The sequence below is a fragment of the Peromyscus eremicus genome, chromosome 4 (genome assembly GCF_949786415.1).
Source record: "Peromyscus eremicus chromosome 4, PerEre_H2_v1, whole genome shotgun sequence".
Lineage (NCBI taxonomy): Eukaryota > Metazoa > Chordata > Mammalia > Rodentia > Cricetidae > Peromyscus > Peromyscus eremicus.
Genome location: NC_081419.1, coordinates 118416105 through 118441193, shown reverse-complemented (window position 1 = coordinate 118441193; position 25089 = coordinate 118416105). Strand labels below are relative to the sequence as shown.

The window sequence follows — 25089 nt, the reverse complement described above, 5'->3', positions numbered from 1 at the left end:
ACAGGGTACAGAAGTGCCCTGCTTTAGTTCAGCCATGTGACTTTCTCCTGCTCCTTCTCCCACCTCCATCTCTGGGGGCTGGAGGACTCACCCAGGAGTTGCTTTGCTCAAAATAAACCTGTTCTTTTACTTTTTCAATTTGGCTTAATCTGGCTTTGCTGCATCTGTGGAGAAACCTACTGTCGGGGTAGAGAAAACCTATGACTGATTACCTCCCTAATACCACAATATTCTACATATATTAAACCAAATAAAAATATGTCTACAAGGCTAGAGAGATGGCTCAGGGCTTAAGGGCTTTTGCTGCTCTTGCAAAGAACTGGAGTTCAGTTCCTAGTATCCATGTCAGGCAATTCACAACTGTAGGTAACTCCTGCTTCGTGGGATCTGATGCACTTCTGCCCTGCGTGCACATCTGTATTCACATGCACATACCTACACAGACACACACATAATTTTAAAATAAACCTTCTAAACATTTTTATAATTAATTTCACTTGTTTCTTTTTATTTGGGGAAGGGATTTTTTTTGATGCCTGGGAATTGAACCCAGGACCTTGCTTGCTCTAGTGTCTTTTTTTCAGTGTGAGCCCAGGGCCTCACACAGTCTATTGGGTGTCCTGCCACTGAGCTTCCTGAGCCCACCCACCTACCTCTGATGAGCTCTGGCCTGTAGCTCTTGCGTAGCTGTTCCAGGAAGCTGTTGTAGAAGCTCTCCGCCTGCTCTGTGGGCATCGCCAGGTGGAAGTCAGGCTTGTTCCCCTTGAGGACACACTGGAGGGTGAACTGGCTGACACACAGTATCTCGTATTGTTTATCCATCACGCTCTTGGACCAGTGTTTCCCACTCTCGTCCTCAAACACACGCAGATTTAAAATCTTTCGAACCCTATGGGGAAAGAGAAGAGTGAGAGCTACCTGAAGAATCACAAGGCCACCAACATGTTCCATACTCCAAAGAAGGATTCTCGACGACTCCATCACTCACAGAAGCTGCGATACCAGCACATTAGTGAGCCATGCCGCATTTCCTCACCTGTACTGTCGGTAATAACAGTCCAGCTTGGGAGGCCTGCTCTGTGGCTCCCTTTTGACACCTCCTCTAATTCATAGCAGGCATCAGTGGATTTTTGTTTTCATTTCAAAGTCAACCTAATTCTCATCCCTATCCTCACCCACTCTACTTCCCTCTCAATCCTAATCTTACTAAAACCCCAGTGTACTCCATACTGTCCTTGGATGTTTATCCTCCAACAGTTACTGAAGTCAAAAGGCCACTACTGTTAACTGGCTAGTACAACAGTTGCACGGTGGTCATATCCAACTGGCTGTTCTGATGGAACAACACAGAGTTTGTACCAGGCATCCTGAACTCCTGGACTAAGGAACTGTTTTCTAAATTACACTAACCCTGCCATGTCCAACTATGTCCCATCTGAACACTGCAAATACTTCAACTGAAAGAATATCGCTGCTTTAAAAAGCAGAGAAATAACACCAGATGCATAAATCTCAACACAATAGCAAGGTACATAAAAAGCCAAGACACATAATTCTCAAAAAAATTACTAACTCTGCAATAACAGCAGTTAGTAAGTAAGATGAAATTCCAGATAACAAACTCAAAATAATGATTATGAGTATGTTCAAAGACACGTAGAGCTAAACAAGGCACATAATAGAAGTCATGAAAGAGGAATTCAGCAAAGAGGTAGAAATACTGAAGAAAAGCCAATCTGAAATTCTGGAGATAACAAAACTCTGTGGAAAGTCTCAGCAACACAATGGCCCAAGGAGAGAACAGAATTCATGCTTGAAGATAAGATAGGGGAACTAAAACAACCCAATAAAGACAAAGATAAAATAATACCAAGGTACCAATGGGTGACTTCAATAGCTTACTCTCACCAAATTAGAGTCCATCCCAACAACAACTATCCTGGACTGTCCTACCCGTTCTGGAAAATCCCACATCTATTTGGCCAGGCTCTGGCCTCTGACTTGTCCTCTCTGTCTCTTCCTAAAGCCAAGCTCACACAATATACAGCTGATCTTCTCCTTTGTAGTCCACCCTCACAAATTAGCCAGGCCAACACCTCTACCTTATTAAACTTTCTGTCCAGCCGGGAATGTAAGGTCTCACTCTCTAAGGTCCTACTGTCCATCCCTCATGTTACTTATCTAGAATCACTCCAACTAACAAGACTGTTACCCTAGATAGAAAACAGTTCAGTCACTCACAGTCCCTACCACCAAGAATGAAATTCTATCCTTCCTAGGAAAGGCCAGCTTCTAACGCTCTTGGATTCCTTCTTTCTCTCTTCTAGACTGCCCACTACATAAAGTGGCCCTCGACCCTTCACATGAACCCCTTCTTGTACCCATTACTAAGCCACTTCATAAGTTTCAGTAGGCCCTCCTCCAGGCTCCAGCCCAACATCTTCTGGACTTAACTCTCTCCTCTCTTCAGGTTACAGAAAAGAAGGGATGATATACCATCAGGGTCCTGGGTCACTAACTGGGAACTTCCTTTACGTCTGTTGCATACTTAGCAAAAAATTAGAGCATACTGTCCAAGGATGAGCACCTTGAGTGTATGCTCTGGCCATACCCAAACTTCTTATATTCAAATAAAAAAGATTGACCTTCAGGTCAACCACTACTGTCTGTGGTGATATATTGTGTACCCCCCGTAAAACCTGCCTGGGGATCAGAGGACAGAGTCAGCCACTAAATTAGACATAGAGGTCAGGCAGTAGCGGCACAAACCTTTCACCCTGTCACTCGGGAGGCAGAGATCCGTCTGGATCTTTGTGAATTCAAGGCCACACTGGGCTACATAAGAGAACCAGAACCAGGCAGTGGTGACCTACACCTTCAAAAAGGTATATAAGGCATGAGGAAACAGTAAACCACTCTCTTGAGGCTGAGGGTTTCATAGAGGTAAGCTAGTGGCTGGCTGTTCTGCTTCTCTGATCTTTCAGCTTTTACCCCAATATCTGGCAGTGGGTTTTTTATTATAAGACCTTTTAAGATTTGTGTTACACTAGTGGAAACCCATGAACTGTGGACTGGTGGCTGTGGAGCCCCCATGGGACTGGACTTGGCCCTCTGGATACGGAAGACGGTTGTTTGGCTCAAACTGTTTGGGGGGCACCCAGGCAGGGGGATCCAGATCTGTCCCTGGTCTATGGGTAGGCTTCTGGAACCCGGTGCCTGTGGTGTGACACCTTGCACAGCCTTGGTGCAGTGGGAAGGGGCATGGACCTGCCCAGGCTCAGTGAGCTGGGCTCTGCTGACTCTCCATGGGAGACCTCGATTTGGGGGTTGTGGGGATGTGAGGTGGCTTGGGAAAGAGGGTGGGGGATTGGGAGGAGGGAGGGGGGTCTGTGGATAGCATGTGGAGTGAGTAGAAAATTTCTTAATAAAGAAAAATGAAAAAAAAAAGATTTGTGTTACAACTGTCTTCTCTCTTCACCACCTATCCCATTTCCTAACACATATGGGTCTCCAAACACTACTCACTTCCAGAGTTCTCTCTCTTCAGGTAGCATTGGCAGAAGATGCTACACTTATTTTCATTCATGCCCACATCTCAACACTTCAAACTGACTCAAGTTGCTGATTTGACTCTCTTAAGGTGTGTATAGATTATTGTTTCTGCTGGCTTCTGCCTCCACCATCTTCAATTCCAAATTCTAGAGTCCACCAAGTCTTCAGCCACTTCTTCCCTCCACCTACTCTATCCTTCCATCTCTCCTCCCCTACTCAGTAAGTGTCCTCTCTCTGGCTCCTGGAGCCTGCTACACCCTCCAGGACCCACCCTATGGGCAGCCCTCTAGTTACTAAGACATTTACTCCTCTCTCTCTATTAGAGCCCTCCCTGTTTTCTTGCCTCCTCTGCCTAGGAGCTGCCTGCTATGTCCTGCAGCTTCTTTAAGCCCTTTTGGGCCTCTGTGACCTTGTCCCTCCTGTCTCTTAGCTCCATCCTAGAAGCCCTCCTGGGCTTCTCTCTTGCCTCTCAGCTCCCACTTGGAGCTTACAGAAACTCCCTCCAGCAGAGTTCATTTCCAACCTTTCCTCTTTTCTTCCACAAACTCAGGTTTTAGTAAGGCCTCACGCTGTTACCACAAACAGCTTGGCCTCAGTACATTTCGATGACCTAAACTGGCATGCTCAATTTTCAATGGTGGCAACTTCTGCCACTGCACAAATGATCTGAAAATCTTCTATATCTAGACTTGCTCTCCCCTCCTCTATTTCTTCCTGTCTACACCTGTCCAGGGTAGCTCTTATATAAGGAGACCCCCACCTCTAACCAATTGCCCATGCTAACAGAGTAGAGAAATTGCTCTATATCAGGCTGTCAAAGGCAGATTCAGTTCCCTGTAACTCCCTTATCCATCTCTCCTTCACTGAGGCTTACCCCTATGCCTGTTTTCTCTATTTTTGTATAATAATTCCTGTCCTGAAAACAAAAATCATAAAAACACAGATTATAAAATTTTTTTAAAACAATGCTTATTTAATAAGGTATTAAAGTTGCACCTCCATGTACTCATGCAAGAATGTACCTTATACTGGTAATCAAACTTTATAAGAGTCATCTGGGTGGTATTAGTTTTAAAAAGACATGAAGGGGTAATGGAGAGAAACTAAGATTTGGCACTGTGTGTCAGGACTGAAGTTCCTAAAGACAGCCCAGCAGAGACTACTGGTGAAAGCTCCAGTAAGCTCTGAGAGTCTAAGACAGTGTACTTTCTGAGGATACGAGAGCTTATGAAAGTTCTAAAGGTATAAGAAAGTGTCTTAAGGTAATGAAAAAATGTTCCAGATTTCTTTCTTCCTCTATGATATTGTTATATTAAGATTTCAAAGGTTCAAGAAACCTATACTTAATGGTTCTACCAGACTACTTATGTGGTGAGGTCTGGAGACTGCCCACCAGCACCTTGCCAAAGGAGATACTTGTCCCTATAACATTTAAATTGATGTCTAAAATACCTGTCCCCTATGCCTTGGGGCAACACATAGATTAATAGAGATGGGTTAATTTAATTTGTAAGAGCTAGTTAGTAATAAGCCTGAGCTATCAGCTGAGCATTTATAATTAATATTAAATCTCTAAGTGATTATTTGGGAGTGGCTGTTTAGACAGGAAAAGTCTACCTACAAATTGGGACAAGACAGAAATCAAGCAGGAAAGCTAAAACTTTTTAGAATTGAATTAAAATGAAAACACAATATACTCTAACCTATGGGACACAATGAAGGTGGTTCTATGAAGCAAATTCTTAGCATTAAGTGCCTACATCAAAAATCTGAAGAGATCACATATTAGTAACTTAAAGATGCACTTGAAAGCTCTAGAACAGCAAGAAGAAATAATACCCAAAAAGAGTAGACAGGAAGAAATAATCAAACATAGGACTGAAATCAATGAAATGGACACACCAAGAATCAATGAAACAAAGTGTTGGTTATTCAAGAAAATCAACAAGACTGACAAAATTTAGCTAAATTAACCAAAAGCTAAAGAGAGAAAACTCAAATTAATAAAAAATAGAGGTGAAAAGGGAGACATTACAATAGACACCAAGGACTCATAAGGACATAACTTTAAAAATAATGTATTCCACCAAACTAACCTAAAACAAACCTAGAAAAAATGGACAAATTTCTTGTTATATACCACCTACCAAAGTTAAATCAAGATCAGATAAACAATTTAAACAGATTCATAACTCCTAGTGAAATAGAAGCAGTAAATAAAAATATGCCCAACAAAAAAACCCCAAGGTCAGATGGAGTCAGAATTCTACAAGACCTTCAAAGAAGAATTAATGCCAATACCCCTCAAATTATTCCAAAAAATAGAAACTGAAGGAACATTTCCTAATTCTCTTTATGAAACCACTAATAACCTGATACCAAAAACCACACAAAGACCCAACAAAAAAGACAATTATAGACCAATGTCCCTTATAAACACAGATGCAAAATTCTCAATAAATATTTGTAAGCCAAATTCAAGAAACAGCCTACAGAATAGAAAAAAATATTTATCAACCATATATCTAATATAGGGTTAGTATCCAGAATATATAGAAAGAACTAAGAAGTCTGAATATCAAGAAACAAATAACCAAATTTAAAAATGGAGTGTAGAACTAAACAGAGAGTTCTCAAAAGATGAAACACAAATGACTGAGAAACAAAATAAAATGTTCAAAATCCTTAGTCATCAGGGAAATACAACTACTTTGAGATTTTATCTGACCCCAGTCAGAATGGCCAAGATCAACAAAATAAATGACAGTACATGCCAGCAAGGATGCGGAGAGAGGGGAACACTTAATCATTGACAAGAATGCAAACTGGTACCCACTATGGAAATCAGTGTGGCAGTTCCTCAGGAAGCTAGGAATAGACCAACCTCAAGATCCCAATATACCACTCTTGGACATATACTCAAAGGACTATACTTTCTACTACAGAGATATCCATTCATCCATGTTCATTGCTGTTCTAGTCATAAATAACCAGAAACTAGAAATACTCTAGATGTCCATCAATTGATGAATGGATAATGAAAACATGGAATAGTTACAACAGTGGAATATTATTCAGCTGTTAATTATGAAATTTGCAGGTATATGGATAGATCTAGAAACAATCATCCTGAGTGAGTTAAACCAGACCCAAAATAACAAAGATTACATGTTTTCTCTTACATTTAGATGTTAGCATTTAAGCTTTTGATATGTTTGCTACAATCAGAATATCCACAGAGGTTAGGTAGGTAGTAAGGGATCAGGGGAAAAGAGGGGAATATTCCAAGGAAGAGGACGTAGAATATTATGTTATAAAGGAATAGAATGGGGGAGGTGATGGGAGGGCAGGGTAAAGCAGGGAATGTGGACAAGTAACACTAAAGGATTTGTTTGTTTGTTTGTTTGGGCTACCCTGGAATTCATTATGTAGACCAGGCTAGCCTTGAAATCACAGAGATCCTCCTGTCTCTTCCTTCCCAACTGAGATTAAAGGCCTGAGCCACCATGCCCATCCCTAAAGGCCTTTAGAAAAGCCATATGAATTATTATCCACAACCATCCCTAAACCCAGTGACCAAAAGGCCTCTATAAGTAACAGGAACACACATGATACAAATTCATACATGCAGACAAAACACATAAAATAAAATAAACAAATCTAAAAAAAAAATTTTTTTAAGTCATGTGGAAACCTACTTCTGTAGAAGCTTCCTAAGATATATACATATATGAAAGGAATTTAAATGAAGTTGCAATATAATGGGGGAAACAATGCCTCAACTAGATACCTTATGCCACCAAGTAAAACCTCCAGGCCAAGAATGGGCTATATCTTATTGAGTTGTAGGTTAAGGGTTCCACAGACCCCTCCAAACATCACAGGCTATTGCCAAGGCTATTGGTTACTCTCCACAACCTGATGCCCCATTGCTGAAGACGTCACTTACTTATGTCATTGAACATGGAGAAATCAAACTGATACCCTACTAGAAGCTTCGGCCCTGCTGACTAGCATATGGTGCTGGAAGGTACTCTGCACTCTACTGGAGGAGAAAAGCAATTGTCAATATCACCCAGCTACAACCGTGTGACCTGCAATAGCAAGCAGCCTGTAGTATATATTCATGAAATAGGGACACAAATTTTATGGGAGGAACCAACCACTTTCTGACTGGATTTAAAGCCCATTCCATGAAATGGAGCCCATATCTGACATTGCTAAAGTGACCAAGAACATGAGATTAGGTAGGCCATGGGCCCTAGGGGGAAATCTACTGTTAAAGGAACATAGAAATAAAGTGACTTACTGACAGACATATCACTCTAGCCATAGATCAGTGCATCGTTCAATTATCACAGAGGTAGTAATTAACGCACAGACCCAATCGGACAATGTGCAGAGGGTGAGAGACTTTGGAGCACTCAGTCCTAAAGTGGGATGTCTTCATCAAACCCCTTCCCTCAAGGCTCAGGGAGCCATGCAGAGGAGCAGGCAGAAAGATTTAAGTGTTGATCCCAAGAAACAGCGTCTTCCAGACACAGCAGGACTGACGCACATATGAACTCACAGTACTGTGACGGCACGCACAGGGCCTGCACAGGTTCACAGTACTGTGACAGCATGCACAGGGCCTGCACAGGTTCACAGTACTGTGACAGCACGCACAGGGCCTGCACAGGTTCACAGTACTGTGACGGCACACACAGGGCCTGCACAGGTTCACAGTACTGTGACGGCACACACAGGGCCTGCACAGGTTCACAGTACTGTGACGGCACGCACAGGGCCTGCACAGGTTCACAGTACTGTGACGGCACGCACAGGGCCTGCACAGGTTCACAGTACTGTGACGGCACGCACAGGGCCTGCACAGGTTCACAGTACTGTGATAGCACGCACAGGGCGTGCACAGGTTCACAGTACTGTGACAGCACGCACAGGGCCTGCACAGGTTCACAGTACTGTGACAGCACGCACAGGGCCTGCACAGGTTCACAGTACTGTGACGGCACGCACAGGGCCTGCACAGGTTCAATCAAGACAAAATCCCAGCATGGAGAAGGGCAAGTGGACTAACCAAGAGCCTATTGGCAATTGATATCTGTGGGAAAGCAAAAACCTATCTTCCCCATTAGAGAGTCACTGAGTATATCAATGACACTCCAGGAAGCAGTTAGCAACACAAAACAGACTCCATGGAGAGAGAGAGAGAGAGAGAGAGAGAGAGAGAGAGAGAGAGAGAGAGAGAGAGAGAACTTTTTGTTTTGTCCTATTGTTTTAGGATGGATTTTTTTTTTATTTTATTTTTGTTTTGTTTTTGTTTGTGAGAGAGAGAACAAAGTTGAGTGAGTAGGGAGGAGAGGATCTAAGAGGAGTTGGAGGAAGGGAAAGAATATGGTAAAAATGGATTGTATAAAAAACTAAAAAAAGGCCAAGCAGTGGTGGCACACGTCTTTAGTCCCAGCACTAGGAAGGTTGGGACAGGAAGTGATATGGCTGAGTGGAGAAAGGAATATAAGGCAGGAGGAGACAGGAGCTCAGTGCCCTTTCGGTTGAGGGCTCAGGGACATTCAGTCAGAGGACTCGTGGAGACAGGATCTTGCCTCACTTTCATCTGAGGAGTCGGTGAGATGAGAAGTGGCTATGGCTTGTTTCCTCTGATCTTTAGCATTTACCCCAATATCTAGCTCTGGGTTTTCATTTTAACACCAACTAAGATTCGTGCAACAGCTATCTATATCTACTCAGGGGCCTTTCCGTTAGTTATTCCTCTCTGGAAAGACACTCACAGACATACTCAGAGGTGAGCCTCACTAATCTCCTATGAACATCTCAATCCAATCAAACAGATGATCAAGATTAGCCATCCCAGCATTAAAAAAATCTAGACCCAGAACCAATTATTATCCACTCTCCCGCTCTACTCCATTGGAGTTCCTAAGGGACTCACTCTATCAATACCAACATCTCTGAAGTATCAAAACTGCCCTTATTAGGCATCACCATCTTAGCAGGGATTAGGTTCTGAGCCTGACTTTTAAAGTAATAACAACGGGACAGTAGGACAGAGCTATGCTGAGGCTCTGGGCATCGAGGGCAGCCTATGGAGTGATACAGCAGGTGGTGCTAGGGGAGAAGCAGTTACAGATGGAGACGGATCTACTGAGACAGGCAGCCCGGCAGCAGCAATGGCACACTCCCTTCCTTGCCTGAGTGAAAACAGCACCGGCTTCATGGGGGCCGGCCCAGACTCTAATTCAGGTTCAGGTTTTTACGGGGTGAGATGTCCACCACGCCCTGGAACAAGGAAATGAACCTGAGCTCTGAGCCTTACATGACGGTGAACGACTGGGCATTTTGCTTAAAGAGTACTCAAGTCATATTGCCCCACGTTAAAGAGAAATCAGACAGAAGGTGCCCAACATCTCTGAGAAAGAAACATTGTCTGCACGTGGGGATAAGGCAAACTGGGGTCGTACTCCACTGCTGACAGTGACCAAGGTTGGGCACATTGCTCTTCCTCAATCTTACCTACATGGAACAATGGTTAAAATCAACACAGGCTCGGATTATTAGCACAAAATATTACAGAAGTGGCTGGCATGGCTAGCACATAGCCCATGACTTAGCAATGACTTAGAAATCCAAATCTTACATGTGTTCCAGTTCCTTCTGTGAATCTTCCATGGATATACCCAGCAACACACAGATGCCCCGTCCAATGGCACTTATCTGCTCTCCTCCAACTACCAGGAACCAAAAGGGAGAAAAGACTTAGATGTTATCAGGCATTGTGAAGCATTTTTCAGTCACTCTATGACCATTCTTAACATCACACATCCTTCTTACAACTTCTTTTGTTAAAGTCAGTGAGTATATGAGCCAATAACTCCCATTCACTCTGGTTTCTTTCTTTTTTTTTTTTTTTAGATTTATTTATTTATTCATACAGTGTTCTGCCTGTATGTATGCCTACAGGCCAGAAGAGGACATCAGATCTCATTACAGACGGTTGTGAGCCACCATGTGGGTGCTGGGAATTGAACTCAGAATCTTTGGAAGAGCAGCCAGTGCTCTTAACTGCTGAGTCATCTCTCCAGCCCCTCACTCTGGTTTCTTATCTGGAACAAATGAGAGCTGGAAGGTGAATAATCTTTAAGCAGGATTTTAGCACAGGATCTTATCTGCAACTTTGGATACAATACCTAGAACTTTCCACAGTCTCATACATCTGAAAACAAGAACACTGATTTCCTCCTCCAGAGATTCCAGCTAAGCAAGACTAATTCTCAGAAAGGAGATATCGGATTTTCTTATAAATCAACAAATCTAGTAACACAAAACACAGACGGCATAGAATAGAAAATGTCCATGGCATAAAACAAATATGTTTTCCTGCTTACTGCAAAGGTAAATTCATTATCCATAGCACTATGACTTACACATTAAGCGTCACTACAGAAACTGCTGTCATCTCCCAGCATGTTAACAAAGTGGCATACTAAGCCAATAACCTCTAAAGCTTTTTGAATCATGCACTTTGTCCATTAAAAAAAAGCAAAACAAAACTCTAAGAACATCATGATAATATCTGTGTATGTATTTATAGTCAAATGTACTCCCTACTACCTTTAGCCAACATCTCAAATGTTGGCACAGTATTTAGACTAATATTCATCATTATGATGGTGAAATTACACCCATATTTTAAGTGGCAACCTTGATCCTTTTCTCTTTTTTGCCCAACCTCATTATATTACATTATATTACTGTTGTTTTGTTTTGTTTTGTACTGACCTAATGTTCCAGTCAGGAATAGAAGAATGAACTCTGCCGTGTGTGTGTGTGTGTGTGTGTGTGTGTGTGTGTGTGTGTGTGTGTGTTTTGCTTCTGCTATGCAATAGTATCTGCAAATATCCCTAACAAGAGAGTGTGGACTAAGCTCTGGCTTGTGATCACATATGGAATCACATAACCAAAGGCAGGTGTCACAAGAAAAAAAAAAAACTGGCAACAACAGGTTTCTGAATGTGCAAACACCAAAACTTAATGCAAAACCGAGCCTATAACGTGTGTCCAAGGTGCTTCTGGCAGTGCTCATTCATGCTACATCATTGCATCATGCCCCTTTAATGCAGCCTTGGTTCTGAACACACAACATGCATACATGCCAAGCAACAACAAACACTGCCCGAAACACCTCTACTCAGATTTGAGACTATCACATGCATCAGTTGTATTGTTTTTATAGAACTCACCAAGTGTTATGCTCTTACAGAAACATCATGGCTTATAGCAAAGAACGACTTCTAGTATTTCCTACTATTATTCTTCAGCAAATAAGTATCAAAGTAATGAGGCAGGCAAGCATAGGGAACTGGTTCGAACTTTGCACACATGCTTCTCTGAACAACGCACCTAGCAAACTTTTAGCAGCCTAGGACCCCACCTACATAGACTGCATGTATACCAGACTTATTTGTTAACTGTGGTGATTTATTTACATTATTACAACTGACTGATTTCTTATACATTTATTTATCAGTTTGTGTGACACAGATGTGTGCACATGTTTGTACCACAGCACGAGTTGTCAAGAGACAACTTGTAGGAGTTGGTTCTCTCTGCAGGTCCTCAGACTTGGTGGCAAATGTTTTTCCTGGCTAAGCCATCACACAGGCCCTGTTTAATTGCTTCAAACAATGGAAATAAGTTGCTCTCCTTGGCAACTTCTTGATAATGCCCCATTACTACTCAAACACAACCTGGAAAACATCTGGAAACTACAGGCAATGGGACCAAGCACTCTAGGCAACTGACTGTTATTCAGGTCACTCACTAACTCTTATCCTGAATTGTCTCATTAGCTTAAGCTCAGGTATGATCAAAGGGCTCCCTAAGGGAATTTCTAAGAGTGTTAGACACTGCATGCAAGTACCAGCCCAGGGCCTTGTCCATGCTATACCAGCACACCCCCAGGCCTTGGTTTTATAGGACAGGGTTTCACTATGTAGTTCAGTCTGGCCTTCAACTCACTAGCTAGCCCATGTTGGACTCAAACTAGAGACTCCTACCTCTGCCCCCAGAGTGCTGGGATCTAGATGGGCCACCATCTACAATCAAAGGTACATTTTCCAAACTCCAGATCAGCAGGATGGAGGCTTACGGGATCAGAGCTCAAAATTTCAGTATGTTGGGGATCACCACATAAAACAGACAAATTCTTCTCAAAAGAGCAAAACAATCTTTCATCAATGAATTCTCCCAGTTTTCATGTACTTGAATATTTACTGAAATGTTATTAAAGTCCCATAAACTCAAGTCCTATTCTACTCCTTATTAATCAGGATGATTCCTAAAACCAAAGTTTACAGAGCAACTTGCAAACCACTAAGTGGAACTAAAACGTGGACTCCTAGGCCTAAATATGTTGTGGTATTGTGTTCCCCAAAATATTGTGCATGCTAATAAACTTATCTGGGGTCAGAGAAGAGAATAGCCACAATATTAAACATAGAGGATAGGCAGTGGTAGCACACGCCTTTAATCCTAGCATTCCAGAGGCAGAAATCCCTCTGGATCTCTGTGAGTTCAAGGCCACATTGGAAACAGCCAGGCATGGTGACTCACACCTTTAATCCCAGGGAGTGAGGCAGAAAGCAGAAAGATATATAAGGCGTGAGGACCAGAAACAAGAAGCATTTGGCTGGTTAAGCTTCAGGCTTTCGAGCAGCAGTTCAGCTGAGAGCCATTGGGATGAGGACACAGAAGCTTCCAGTCTGAGGAAACAGGATCAGCTGAAAAACTGGCAAGGTGTGGAAGCTGTGGCTTGTTCTGCTTCTCTGATCTTCCAGCATTTACCCCAATAACGGGCCTCAGGCTTGATTTTATTAGTAAGACCTTCTAAGATTCATGCTACATAAATATATGCTTTAGGTACTTGGTAGAGGAGGGATCTTGAGTTTAAATTTATACTTTGTAGACTCAAAGACGTGAATTTGTTATAAAATGGCTTGAAGAAAAAGATAATTCTATTACTTGAACTGAAACTGTGGGGGAGAGGGGTCATTGGGTCTCTTTTGCTGTCCAATCTGCTTTGAACTCCTGGGCTTAAGGGATCCTCCTGCCTCAGCCTCCAAAGTGGCTGTGAGTGCATGTGCTTGCCATAGCATCTGACCTAAAAATGTAATTCTTCATATATGTAATTAAAACAATAGACAGGGGATGGCTTAGCAGGTAAAGGCACTTGCTGCCAAGCCTGATGTCCTGAGTTGAATCCCAAGGACCTACATGGTAGTGACACTTCTAAATTGTCCTCTGGTCCAGACACCAGTGTCCTGTTACATGCTGAAACACACACACACACTCACACACACACACACACACAATAAATGTCTTTTTTTAACTTAAAAAACTAAAAGTGTGGCACCTGTCGTTTCAATTTTTTTTAATACTTTTCAAATAACTACAGTAGGTATAATAATCATCTGGATCCTGGTTGCTTCAACTAGACTACCACATTCAACCATTGGCTAACGGTTGAACACCTTGGTCCACATTAACTAGCCGAAAAAGAAAGATGTCATCTTGAATTCTGTGGTTTTGAACCATGGCTGAAGGAAGGGCTCAGAGACGGACATCCAGATGCAAGGGACGCTATGCATCTAGTTGGGATGCCTTAACGTATTTGCACACAAGTGTCAGAGCTCAAACAATAAGCTATTCCTCATCTGTACATTTTATCATGAGCCAAGTATCGTTTAAAAAAAAAAGAAAGAAAAGATACGCAAAAGGAGGTACTAAAATACAGCATTTCGACAGGGAGTGCGCTCCAGAAATGCTCCCTATGTGTTGTTTGTGCAACAGTGCATTCACGAACGGGCCCTAGGGATGCTAGCAGGTTTGGCCACCTTGTCTGTGCGAGACACGCACACACACACACACACACAAAGATGATGATGATGATTATAATGATGATGACGACGATGATGAGGGTTTATGCTGCACCCAAAGCAACGGAGCCTGAGCCCGTGAGCGGCCAAGCACGTGCCGGGTTTTCTCGGCCACGGCGCTGCCCCGGAGCTGCCTGGCAACTCTGGGCTGCAGGGAACCCTCACACGGAACAGCGGGTCGCGGGGGTCAGAGGCTGCTCCTCCCGGGCCCGGCCCCGCCCGACTGACCTGTGACGCTAGCCCGGGTGACGCGCTGCACCACGGCCTTCATGGCGGCGGTTGTGGCTACTGGGACAGGCCGTGTGGTCAGACCTTGCGACTCCGCCGGCAGCTCCTCGGCCGGCGCCCTCTGCCGGTAACACCCGGAAGCGCTCCGGGAAGACCCATTATATTGAGCAGCGGCCCGCCCACGTCGGCCACACCTACCCACCAATTGGTCCCGCCCATGTCAATCACGCTCACCTGCCACCTATCCATAACCTCGCCCATCCGTGTTAGGCCCCGCCCCATCCACAGCTGAGCTCCACCCTAAGCCCTTGGCTAGTCCCAAACTGCTAGCCCTGACTTCACTGTGCCCAGATGACACCTTAATTTCTGCTCCAGTTTCTTTCTCCCTCAACTTTGCCCTCAGCAGCAAGCCTGTTGCTAAATACAAAAGGATCTGCTGCTAAAATAGCAATTTAATTACATAACTATTAATTTATCTTAGACACATCACGATTGTAAATAGGTATATGAGTCCAAAATTCTAATTCCTTCCTAATACAAATCTAATACTTAGACCAATCATAGAATTGTTGGGAAGTTTGAATGAGAGACTGTAAATGTGCTTAGAAGGCTATAGCTATTACTCTAGCAAGTTTTCATTACTAAAAAGTATCTTTGTGCCCAGTTGTAGAGCACGTGTTTACAAAGAAAACAACAAAGAGAAGGAAGAAAGGGAGGGAGGAGAGAGAGAGGAGAGAGCATCTCAGTTACTCAGGATGAAGCAGGAGAGTGTTTTAAGGCCATGAGTTGAAGACCACCAGTGTGGGCAATATGATGAGACTCTTCCTAGAAAAAGAAATGGGGATATCAGAAAAAGTTCACCTATTTCAGAATATCTTCACTTGGAAAGCCTCTACTAGGATTGGTAGATTCAGAAAAGCATTTGATAGGAAGCAAGGAGCTGTCATTTGCCCAGAAGACTCCAAGGAATGGTGGCCCAATGTCTGTGAACCAAGCATTCTGGAGGCAGAAGTTCAAGGCCAGCCTGGGATATGGAGTGAGACATTATCTCAAAAACAACAAAAAAGCCTACAAACTAGTACTATTGTCAGGTATCCACCAGAGAAGACTACTCAGACATGGGTTTAAGCCAATAGAAAGTCTTTATTAGCCAGCCAGCAACTACACTGGGTGTTCAGGATCCCAATGAAGCCCTGACCCTTTTTCAGGATGAATTTTGGGGTTTTTTTTGTTTTTGTTTTTCTTACGTGCATTGGTGTTTTGCCTGCATGTATGTCTGTGTTCAGATGTTGAGTCCCTTAGAATAGGAGTTACAGACAGTTGTGAGCCACCGTGTGGGTACTGGGAATTGAACCCTGGTCCTCTGGAAGAGCAGTCAGTGCTCTTAACAGCTGAGCCATCTCTCCAGCCCCCAGGGTGAGCTTTTATGCACAAAAAACATACCCTGGGTTGAATACTTCAATTAACAAGAACAGTTAGCCCAAAGTGGAACTACAGAAGCCAAAAATCAAGGTTAGTATATTTAGAGACTTTCCCAGAACTATGGACTTTGATGGATTAGGTCTTTATTTTCATTTTGGCAGGTGATACTGTCTACATGCTGAGTTTTATGGCCTGAATGGCACTTCCATCAAGGAGTCAATGTGCAAGGGTCTGGGTGCCTACTAAGGTCTGGCAACCTGTTGCAGTATGCCTAAATATTAAATATTGAATGCAAAACTGCCTGTATTAAATTGTCAAAGATAAACCAGCAGCAGCGATGAGATAAATGGGCTTCACGTGTTTCCTGATACTGTACTGAAGAACACAATAGTAATTCTGCAACAACAAAGTTCAACCTGGGGCTAGAAATGTAGCTCAGTTGATGTAGTATTTGCCTAACATGTATAAAGTCCTAGGTTCAATCTTCAGTGCTACATAAACCAGGGATGGTGGCACCTACCTGGAATCCCAGCACCCGAGATAGAGAGGCAGGAGGACCAGTTCAAGGATGACTGACCATACAGCAAGTGCAATGCAGTCTGGACTGCATGAGACTCTGTACCTAAATCTAATTTTTAAAAAACCTAAATTAGGAACATTCTACCAAGTAGTCAGTTTTTCACATCCAGGAAAAGAAAGTCTAAAGGCTGTTCCAGAGTAAATGAGAAGTTAGAAGAGACAGGGGTGTCAAAGAGTAATGGGTAAAGGCACATGATGCCAAGCCGGATGACCTGAGCTTGATCCCACGGCCCCCACAGGTAGAAGGAGAGGACACATCTCACTAGATGTCCTCTGAGCTCCACAATTATCCTGTCACATGCAAATTCATGTCCACATACATGCACACAAAATAAAGAAATAAAATATATGAGAGAGGAGTACTATGCATGGACTTGGGAACATCCTGGCCAGAAAAAAAGGAAAGGGAGAGAGTTATCATTGGGATGATAACAGTAACACCCTGAGTTGATATGACCAATCCACTGAATTCAGGAAAGCACTCTTTATTGAATGTGGTTTCATTACAAATGATTCCTATCTGATTAGAAAGAGAACCTTTCTCTGAATAACTGGCCTACAGGTGTTATCAGTTTGGTTCTTCCCAATTTAAAAAAAAAAAAAAAATCTAGCTTGCTGTCAGTAGTAGTATTTGTAGTGCCTACCAGAAAAGGGTACCGGATCCCCTCAGACTGGAGTCACAGATGGTTTTATGCAGGTGCTGGGCATTTAGCTCAGGTCCTCTGGAAGGACAGCAAGTGCTCCTAACCCCTGAGCCATTCTCCTGCCCCTTATGCTCTATTCTCACACTATTCTACTGCCTGGTGTGAGTAGAACTGGTCCAGCAGTTTATCCTGCGGTGATCTCTTAACAGCTCTATCCTTCCAGATGCCACAGCCCCTCAGCTCTTGCCCTTTATTATCCTGGAAATCCCCAAAGATGGGGGAGACATTTTTGTAAGGTATCTGTTGTTATCCCCAACCTTGCTTTACCTTTTTTTTTTTTTTTTAATGTTTCCCAAGTACTGAGGACTTAACCCCAGGGCCTTGTTTACACTAAGAAAGCACTCTACCAGAGGCACAATCCCAGCTCACCCCTTCTTCCCATCATGCTCCCCTTCCTGTTTTAGGCTGCTTCTTGGTCATTCAATTTGATGCCCACCACACTGTTCCAATATATTCAATTGGTACCAACTGGTTCTTGGCCTGGGGTAGGATAGCCCAACAGTTGAGATTCTTACTTGGCCTGGGGTGGGATAGCTCAACAGCTGAGAGTCTTACTACCATTCATCCCTATGTTCCACAGGGTCTCATGTAGCTGTGAGTTTAAAACACTACCTAGAGCCAGGCGGTGGGGGTGCATGCCTTTGACGCCAGCACTTGAAAGACAGAGGCAGGCCGGTCGGTTTGAAGGCAGCCTAGTCTGCGTAGCGAGTTACAGGGTTACAGAGAAAAGACCATGTCTCAAAAACACCAAAAGAAAAAAAGGAAGGAAGAAAGGAAGGAAGGAAAACACTACCCAGGGGTAGAGATGGCTCAGTGGTTAAGAGGTTCAATTCCCAGCACCCACATGGTAGCTCACAATTGTCTGCAATTCAAGTTCCAGGGGATTTGACACCCTCTTCTGACCTGCTTAGACACCAGTCAAGCATGTAGTATGCATACATACCTATGCAGGCAAAAGTACCAAAGAACCGGTCAAGTCTATCTAATCTAGGAGTTAAATTCTAATTCGTAAGTTATCCAGTACCCACTGGTACCTGGTAGAGGGCTGCTTTGAATGCCCCAACTGAACATGGAGATTTTCCTCAGTCTAACCTTAGTGGGACACCTACAGTATTGTCTGATAGTAGCGTGAAAAATATATGTTATATAAGCCACTCTAGAAAACTTAGCTTATAGAAGTTGATCTAATTTTCATTATCAGGGCCAGAGAGATTACTCAGTAAATCAACATGTTTGATGCTGTGATCCCATGTGAAAAGTCTGACTCAGCAGCTTGTGTCTAATCCCAGCACTCCTACAGCAGAGACAAGAGAATCTCTCCAAAGCCTGCAGTACAGTTAGCCTAGGGTACCAAGCACAGCAACAAAGAGAGACCCTATTTCAAATAAGGTGGAAGGTTAGGACCAGGACCAGCATTTAAAGTTGTCCTCTGACCTCCACACCCATGCTGTGGCATGTGTCTGCCCTCAGGTACAAACATGTGCACACACAAATGTTTAAATTTGTTTTTATTACTTTTAATTACATACAAGTGTGTGCATCTGCAATCGGGTATGTGCACTTGAGTGCAGGTGCCCGCTGAGACCAAAGGCATCAGATCCCCTACAGCTGGAGTCATAGATGACTGAGGTGCCTGATGTAGATACTGAGAACTAAACCCTGGTCCTCTGGAAGAGCAGCAAGTACTCTTAACTACTGAGCCATCTCTCCAACCCCATAAGTAAATTTTTCAAAACTGACATTTCAGGGTGAGATGGTTCAGCAGGTGCCTGATGACCTGAGTTCGATCCCTGGAACCACAGTGGAAACTGTCCTCTGACTTCCATGCACACATACAGCATGCATACACATACATACATACATACATACATACACACACACACACACACCATTCACAAATAACTATAATTTTAAAAATTTAATGGTTAGCTGGGCGGTAGTGGCGCATGCCTTTATTCCCAGCAACAGGAGGCAGAGGCAGGCTGATCTCTGAGTTCGAGGCCAGGTTGGGTACAGAGTGAGTTCCAGGAAAGGCACCAAAGCTACACAGAGAAACCCTGTCTCGAACAACAACAACAAAAAATGTAATGGTTTACATCAACCTTTCAGCCATGTAAACATAGAAGGCTGCCTCTTGAATTTATTCAGTTCCCCCAAGAATTCAGTTGTTGCACATTAGTGATTATATTTTGTAAAATCAAAACAAATACATTCTTTCCACAAACATGAAATGGAAAAAATCAGGGCATCTATCAAGTACTGAGCCAAGTCCTTGTTTTCTGAATTCAGTAGCCGATCAAGATTCTGGTCCAGGCCCGCCGGTCCATGACCGCAGATAGTCCATGATCCTTTGAGTAACTGGAACAAAATTTTCTGAATACTTTACATATGTTTTCACAGAAAACCCTTCAATAGGCTCATTTATGTCCCTTTCTAGGTCGGACACAGGCGATTCATTCCTTGAGCCATCATCCTTTGGCTCTGCTCCATCACCTTAAAAACAGAAAAGAGCCTCAATTACTAACTTACACATCAGTCATTAAAGTCTTGGGCATAATACATAGTATGATTAAGCATATCGGATGTCTATTGGCATTATCTTTCTTTCAAAAAGAAAAAGCAGAGACAAAAACCGGCATACATGATGACCGTGTGAACTTTCAATCCACTAACGATCTTCCTGACCAAGTAGAATTTCCAGTTTTTACACAATGGCTTTATTGAGATATATCTAACATATCATACAAATTCCTTTCACAAAGCACAATTCAGTGGCTTTTAGTCTGTTCGGTCTGGGCAACCCAGCACCACAACTGATTTAGAGTATTTTCAGCCACTAACGATTACACCAACTGACTTTCGGGCTCCTTCGATTTCCAGCACGTATTTGAAGGTTCAGGGAATTCCTTTTCCACCCAATAACTGGAATGATTTTAATACTCCTCGGTTGCTGTTAAGGCCTTAAACTACTTGCTCGCCGTACGCGACAGGGTCTCAAGGAAATGAGCAGTATTCGGGCCACTGTCCGAGCCTTTGGGATCCACCAGGCACTTAAGGTGAACTCACATGTTCCAAGTGAACATGGGAACAGTGTTAGTCAATCAATATATAAGGTCCAGGTGACAATACTTAATAGTTCCTGGAGGAGTCTTGCTCTTTGCAGATTCCATCGCCGCAAATTATCTAAGTACCCGTTTGCAGTAGTTTTGCATTACCCCAGGGTTCAAGCCCTGAAGGTCGCTTCGGTGACTCCCAGGGCGATGAGCAGGAAGCGGCGGCTGCGAGGCCGATCTCGCCGGGGGACCCTACCTGAAGCTTTCTGGTTCCGTGTAAGAAAAATCGCCGAGCCCAGCACTGACCAGGCGCCCATTGCGTAGACCACAGACATCCGCCGGTACCACACTGTAGCCTGATCAGGATGCATGGTGCCATAGGGGAGAGCCACAGAGTTTGCGCGGAGGAAGCCCTTCCAATCAGTGTGTCGCAGCGGCCACCAATAGGTAGCCAGCCCTAGCTACTTCCTGCTCCGCCGCGATGCATTTAGGGACTCGTAGTCCACAGTTAATCCAAGCTAGGACTGAAGGCTTCAATCTAGGGGACCATAGTTTAGGCGCTCAGCTGCCAGCTGGCGACTACTCTTTATACACTATGTGATGGGGAGCAGATGGCGACTTGAACTTCCTCACTTGCAAAGTTGTAATCCCTGCCCTCCATATGTTGGACGGTATTTGAAATGGCAACTCCAATTTCCTTTAACGGCTGTCACATTTTGGAAGACACTGTGTCTGCAACTTGCTTTTCTCCGGCGTACCAGGTCCAATTCTTTGGGGCTCCCTTGGTCTTTTCCCAATTGCACTCTATCGCCCACCACTGCGGCTTTTCTCCTATTGGCTTTCATCTTCCTTCATACAAAGATCTTAAAAAATAAAAGCCTTCGATTTCATTGACTGCTTTTCTTATTCATACACTTCTTCCAGGCATAATCTGTCTGCACGCCAGTAGACTGAATAATCCGAGAACAGGCCTGAGGTGTTTACCAGGAGCGGGCTGGGTAACCTGCTTTGACTATTTCAGCCTTACCCAAATTTGACTTCTAAAGCAATTGACACCATTGACCCTGCATGCTTCTTTGGTGGCTTCAAAAACATTTTCCCTCTTATCTTCCAGGGTTCCTTTTACATTTATGAATGTAGTTGAAAATTACATAAAAATATCCTCTAGAAAATATTATATAAACTCTTTAATTTAAAATATAACTGTTACACAGTAAATGCTTCTAAAACACAGAGCAGAGACAAAGGAGCACAAATATGAAAGCTAAAATCAGTCCGGTTGGCTTAACATCCATTTCATGGTTCTCTTTCAGTCTCTACTTAGGACTCACTTTCCTCTTCCCTTGGGGGCTGGCAAGATGGCTCAGTATGTAAAGGCCTTGTTGCCAAGATGGCCTGAGTTTTATTTCTGGCATCCACAAGGTGGAAGACGAGAACCACCTCCTGTACAATGTCCCCTCATCTCCATGAGCATTCTCTTTCTCTCTCTCTCTCTCTCTCTCTCTCTCTCTCTCTCTCTCTCTCTCTCTCTCTCCCTCTCTCCCTCCCTCCCTCCCTCCCTCCCTCTGTTACACACACATATCAGTGTTAAAAATGAAAGTGACATTGATCATCTGGAAAGTTTCCCTTCAAGTGGCCTGAGAAATGACTGATAAACCACTGTAGGAACAAGGGGCGAGACAGTACTACCTGGCCCCAGCATGAACGATATTTACATCATCACAACTGGACAAATGCTTCCTTTAGATTTTACAATCAACTTCCACATGAAAAATAGAATTATGGCTAGAGGTTAAAACATACATTATATAAATCTTGATAATACAAAAATAAAAGTACAGCTAACTGGAGGGTAGGGAGGAATTTCTTAACATCCTCATGGAACAAAAGCAGGAACTGAAAGACAGTGGCTAAAACCAAATACATCACCAACAAAACACATGGAAGAGAAGGTGGCACACGGTTACTTCTGAAGAACTGGCCTGGGTTTAGGAAATGGAGGGTATTTATTTAGTATAAGCTCTTTAGGATAAAGATTTTGTTTTGACATATTTGTGTGTGTGACACACATATATACATAGAAGTGTGTGTGTGTGTGTATGTGTGTATAAAATTTATTAAAAACAGAACTCATTCCAGGTAGTTTGTTTGGTGTCAGGACAAATGTAGCATTACTCTGTTGAAGCGTCTTAGGCCCATCAGCCATCTCTTGAGGTCCACCTGGGCTGCACTGTTGACACGGCAGTGACCAGTGAATCAGGGATGTGCCCTGCAAACCACACCGACAAAGATCCTCCTTCGCACATTTCATACAATAGTTCCTTAACATTTAGATGATGAATGAAGATCAAAGTCAGAAAATAGCCCTTGAGGAACACCCCCAAGATACACACATCCTCCCCCCCCCCTCTCTCTCTCACACACACACACACACACACACACAGATAAAATCTGCATGATTATTTTGGCCAATGGTCTTCTCATCCAGATTTATTTCCTTTATGATCATTAAGGCTCACTTAAGCAGCCAAAAATACATAAACTCTGATTTTATAAAGACTCTAAAACATTAAGGTACAAAAAGTAAGTAAACATCTACAATTAGCAGAACATGTATGACCTTATACAATTTCATGTGTAGGAAAACAGACAGAGAGGAACACAAATAAATTATAACCTGAAGACATATTATAACCTGAAGACATACATATAAAAAAAATTCCTTGGGTTATTTATTAGAATCTTCCAGAAAGGTGAAAGGAATGTTGCTAAGGTGATATCAACGGTGTGAGCAGAATCTGACAGTGCTGTCCTCCACTGCCGGGCTGCACTGTCAGTTTAAGAGGCACTGGACACAGCCAGCTTCTTCAAGTGATCCATGAACACCTGCAGGCTGACATCGTCCGTCAGAATGGGCGCTCCAGTTTCCTGAAAGACAACCACAAAGGCTTACTGACAAAGACCTCAACAGCCACTTAGGATCCCCAGCTGCTCAGTACCTTCTGCCTGGGGACATCCATGGGTGCCACCTTTGTTCCTCACCACCCTGTCCTCTGTCTTGCTAATTCCATTCACCAGAAGCACGCTTTTCTCTAAACCCCTTCCTGAGATCTGGCCATGCCTGCCCACTGCCGACAGTATATGAGTATATGGCTGCCTATTTCATCCCTTCCCAGAGTCCTTCAGACCCGTCTCAAACCATCCAGAGCTCCCACCAGCTGTGAGCCTTCCAAAGCCTGTACACCACCCCCTCGTGGCACGCCACTGCCAGCACCACACCTATCTCTAAAGTGCTGTGCTATAACAGAAAGGTGTCACAGGCAAGTGAATGAGTGACAGCACCAACAGATGCTATCTGTAACATCAGAAACACGATTTAAGTAATGCTCTGGGGGAAAAGACTGGGTAGAAAGGGCAGTTTGCAGCAAGATCTCAAATTTCTAAAGAAACAACATATGTACATCATGAAATATTTAGTTTTCATTACCTAGGAAGTAGCTAGGAAGAGTAGTTATAGGTAATTTATTTCTTTCTTCCCAAAAATTCAGTAATCCTGAGCAAAAAGCTATGATGATAGAGGTACGACAATTCCAAATATATTATAGCACCACAGTCACAGACACAAACTAGTCACATTGCATTACCTAAGCAATGTCTTTATTACTGTCATTGCAAAGAAAATTATTAGAGACACAGAAGGACATAACTTAGGATAAATGGGCCAACACACTAAGTACACATCAAACTGAGGTGCAAGGCATGTGAGGAACAACTAACAGAAGTGAAGAAGAGTCACAGAGAAGCCAGAGCTGGGGCTGGAAAATTCATTCACAAACTGGTAGAACAACCCAGAGAACTGGTAAGGATGTATGAGAACTCAGTGATGCCACCAACTGTAACAGGATCCAATTAACACTGACTGATAGGACAGTCCACCAAATAGCTGCACAACAGTCTTTCTTTTCAAGTGACCATGGAACGGAAATCAAGACAGATCATGTCCCAGATCACAAAACAAACTTCAACAAGTATAAGAGAACTGAAATCATACAAAGTGTGTTCCCAACCAAAATGGAATCTACAGAGAAATCAGTAAAAAGAAACGAGGAAAACGCTGTGTAGTTGGAGACAATCAACATGCACTGAACTTGGGAGCCACAGCTGTGGCAGTGCTGACAGCGAACAACACTAATGAGAAGGGGAACAGCCTCACACTGACAAGTTTTCATTCATTTATTTTCATTTCTTTCTTATTTCCATGTATAGGTGTTTTACCTGCATGCATGTCTGTGCCATACGCATGCAGTGCCCTTGGTGGCCAGGAGAGGACACTGGATCCCATAGGATTGGAGTTAAGGACGTTTGTGCCCCACCATATGGGCGCTGGGAACCAAAGTGGGATTCTCCTGAAGAGCAGTCAGTGCTCTTCACCACTGAGCCATCTCTCCAGGCCCACGCCCCAACAATCTAAGCTCTATCATCAGAGTGAAAGAAATCTAAAGCAAACAGAAGGAGGTAACAATAAACACAACAGAAGTCAGTTGTGCTGAAAATAAAGAGATAACTAAAAAAGTCAGTGAAATTAAGCACTGGTAC

The 25089-nt window shown here is 43.3% G+C and overlaps 3 protein-coding genes across 5 annotated transcripts in view; all 3 read right to left on the bottom strand.

Annotated features, from left to right (window-relative positions):
* Positions 1–14899, bottom strand: part of Dtd1 (D-aminoacyl-tRNA deacylase 1) — a 176555-nt gene extending 161656 nt beyond the window's left edge. Inside the window, exons 1-3 of one of the 2 annotated variants that reach the window (XM_059261563.1) lie at positions 14736–14899; positions 10211–10301; positions 654–889 (exon numbers count right to left, since the gene is read on the bottom strand). In XM_059261563.1, the coding sequence (XP_059117546.1) occupies positions 654–889; positions 10211–10301; positions 14736–14778 (370 nt within the window). In that variant the 5' untranslated portion in view covers positions 14779–14899. The remainder of the gene's footprint in view (positions 1–653; positions 890–10210; positions 10302–14735) is intronic. The other variant, XM_059261562.1, reaches the window with a different exon arrangement.
* A 4458-nt stretch (positions 14900–19357) lies between these two features.
* Positions 19358–20963, bottom strand: Smim26 (small integral membrane protein 26). Its single transcript, XM_059259627.1, has 2 exons — positions 20750–20963; positions 19358–19933 (listed from the first exon to the last, which is right to left on the bottom strand). Exons 1-2 carry the CDS (start codon positions 20862–20864, stop codon positions 19737–19739), a joined length of 312 nt encoding a protein of 103 aa, XP_059115610.1. The 5' UTR covers positions 20865–20963; the 3' UTR covers positions 19358–19736.
* Positions 20964–22968: 2005 nt separating this feature from the next.
* The window catches only part of Sec23b (SEC23 homolog B, COPII coat complex component), a 40935-nt gene continuing 38814 nt past the window's right edge, over positions 22969–25089 (bottom strand). For both annotated transcript variants that reach the window (XM_059261559.1, XM_059261560.1), the window contains exon 20: positions 22969–23421. In XM_059261559.1, coding sequence (XP_059117542.1) covers positions 23332–23421 — 90 coding nt within the window. In that variant the 3' untranslated portion in view covers positions 22969–23331. The remainder of the gene's footprint in view (positions 23422–25089) is intronic.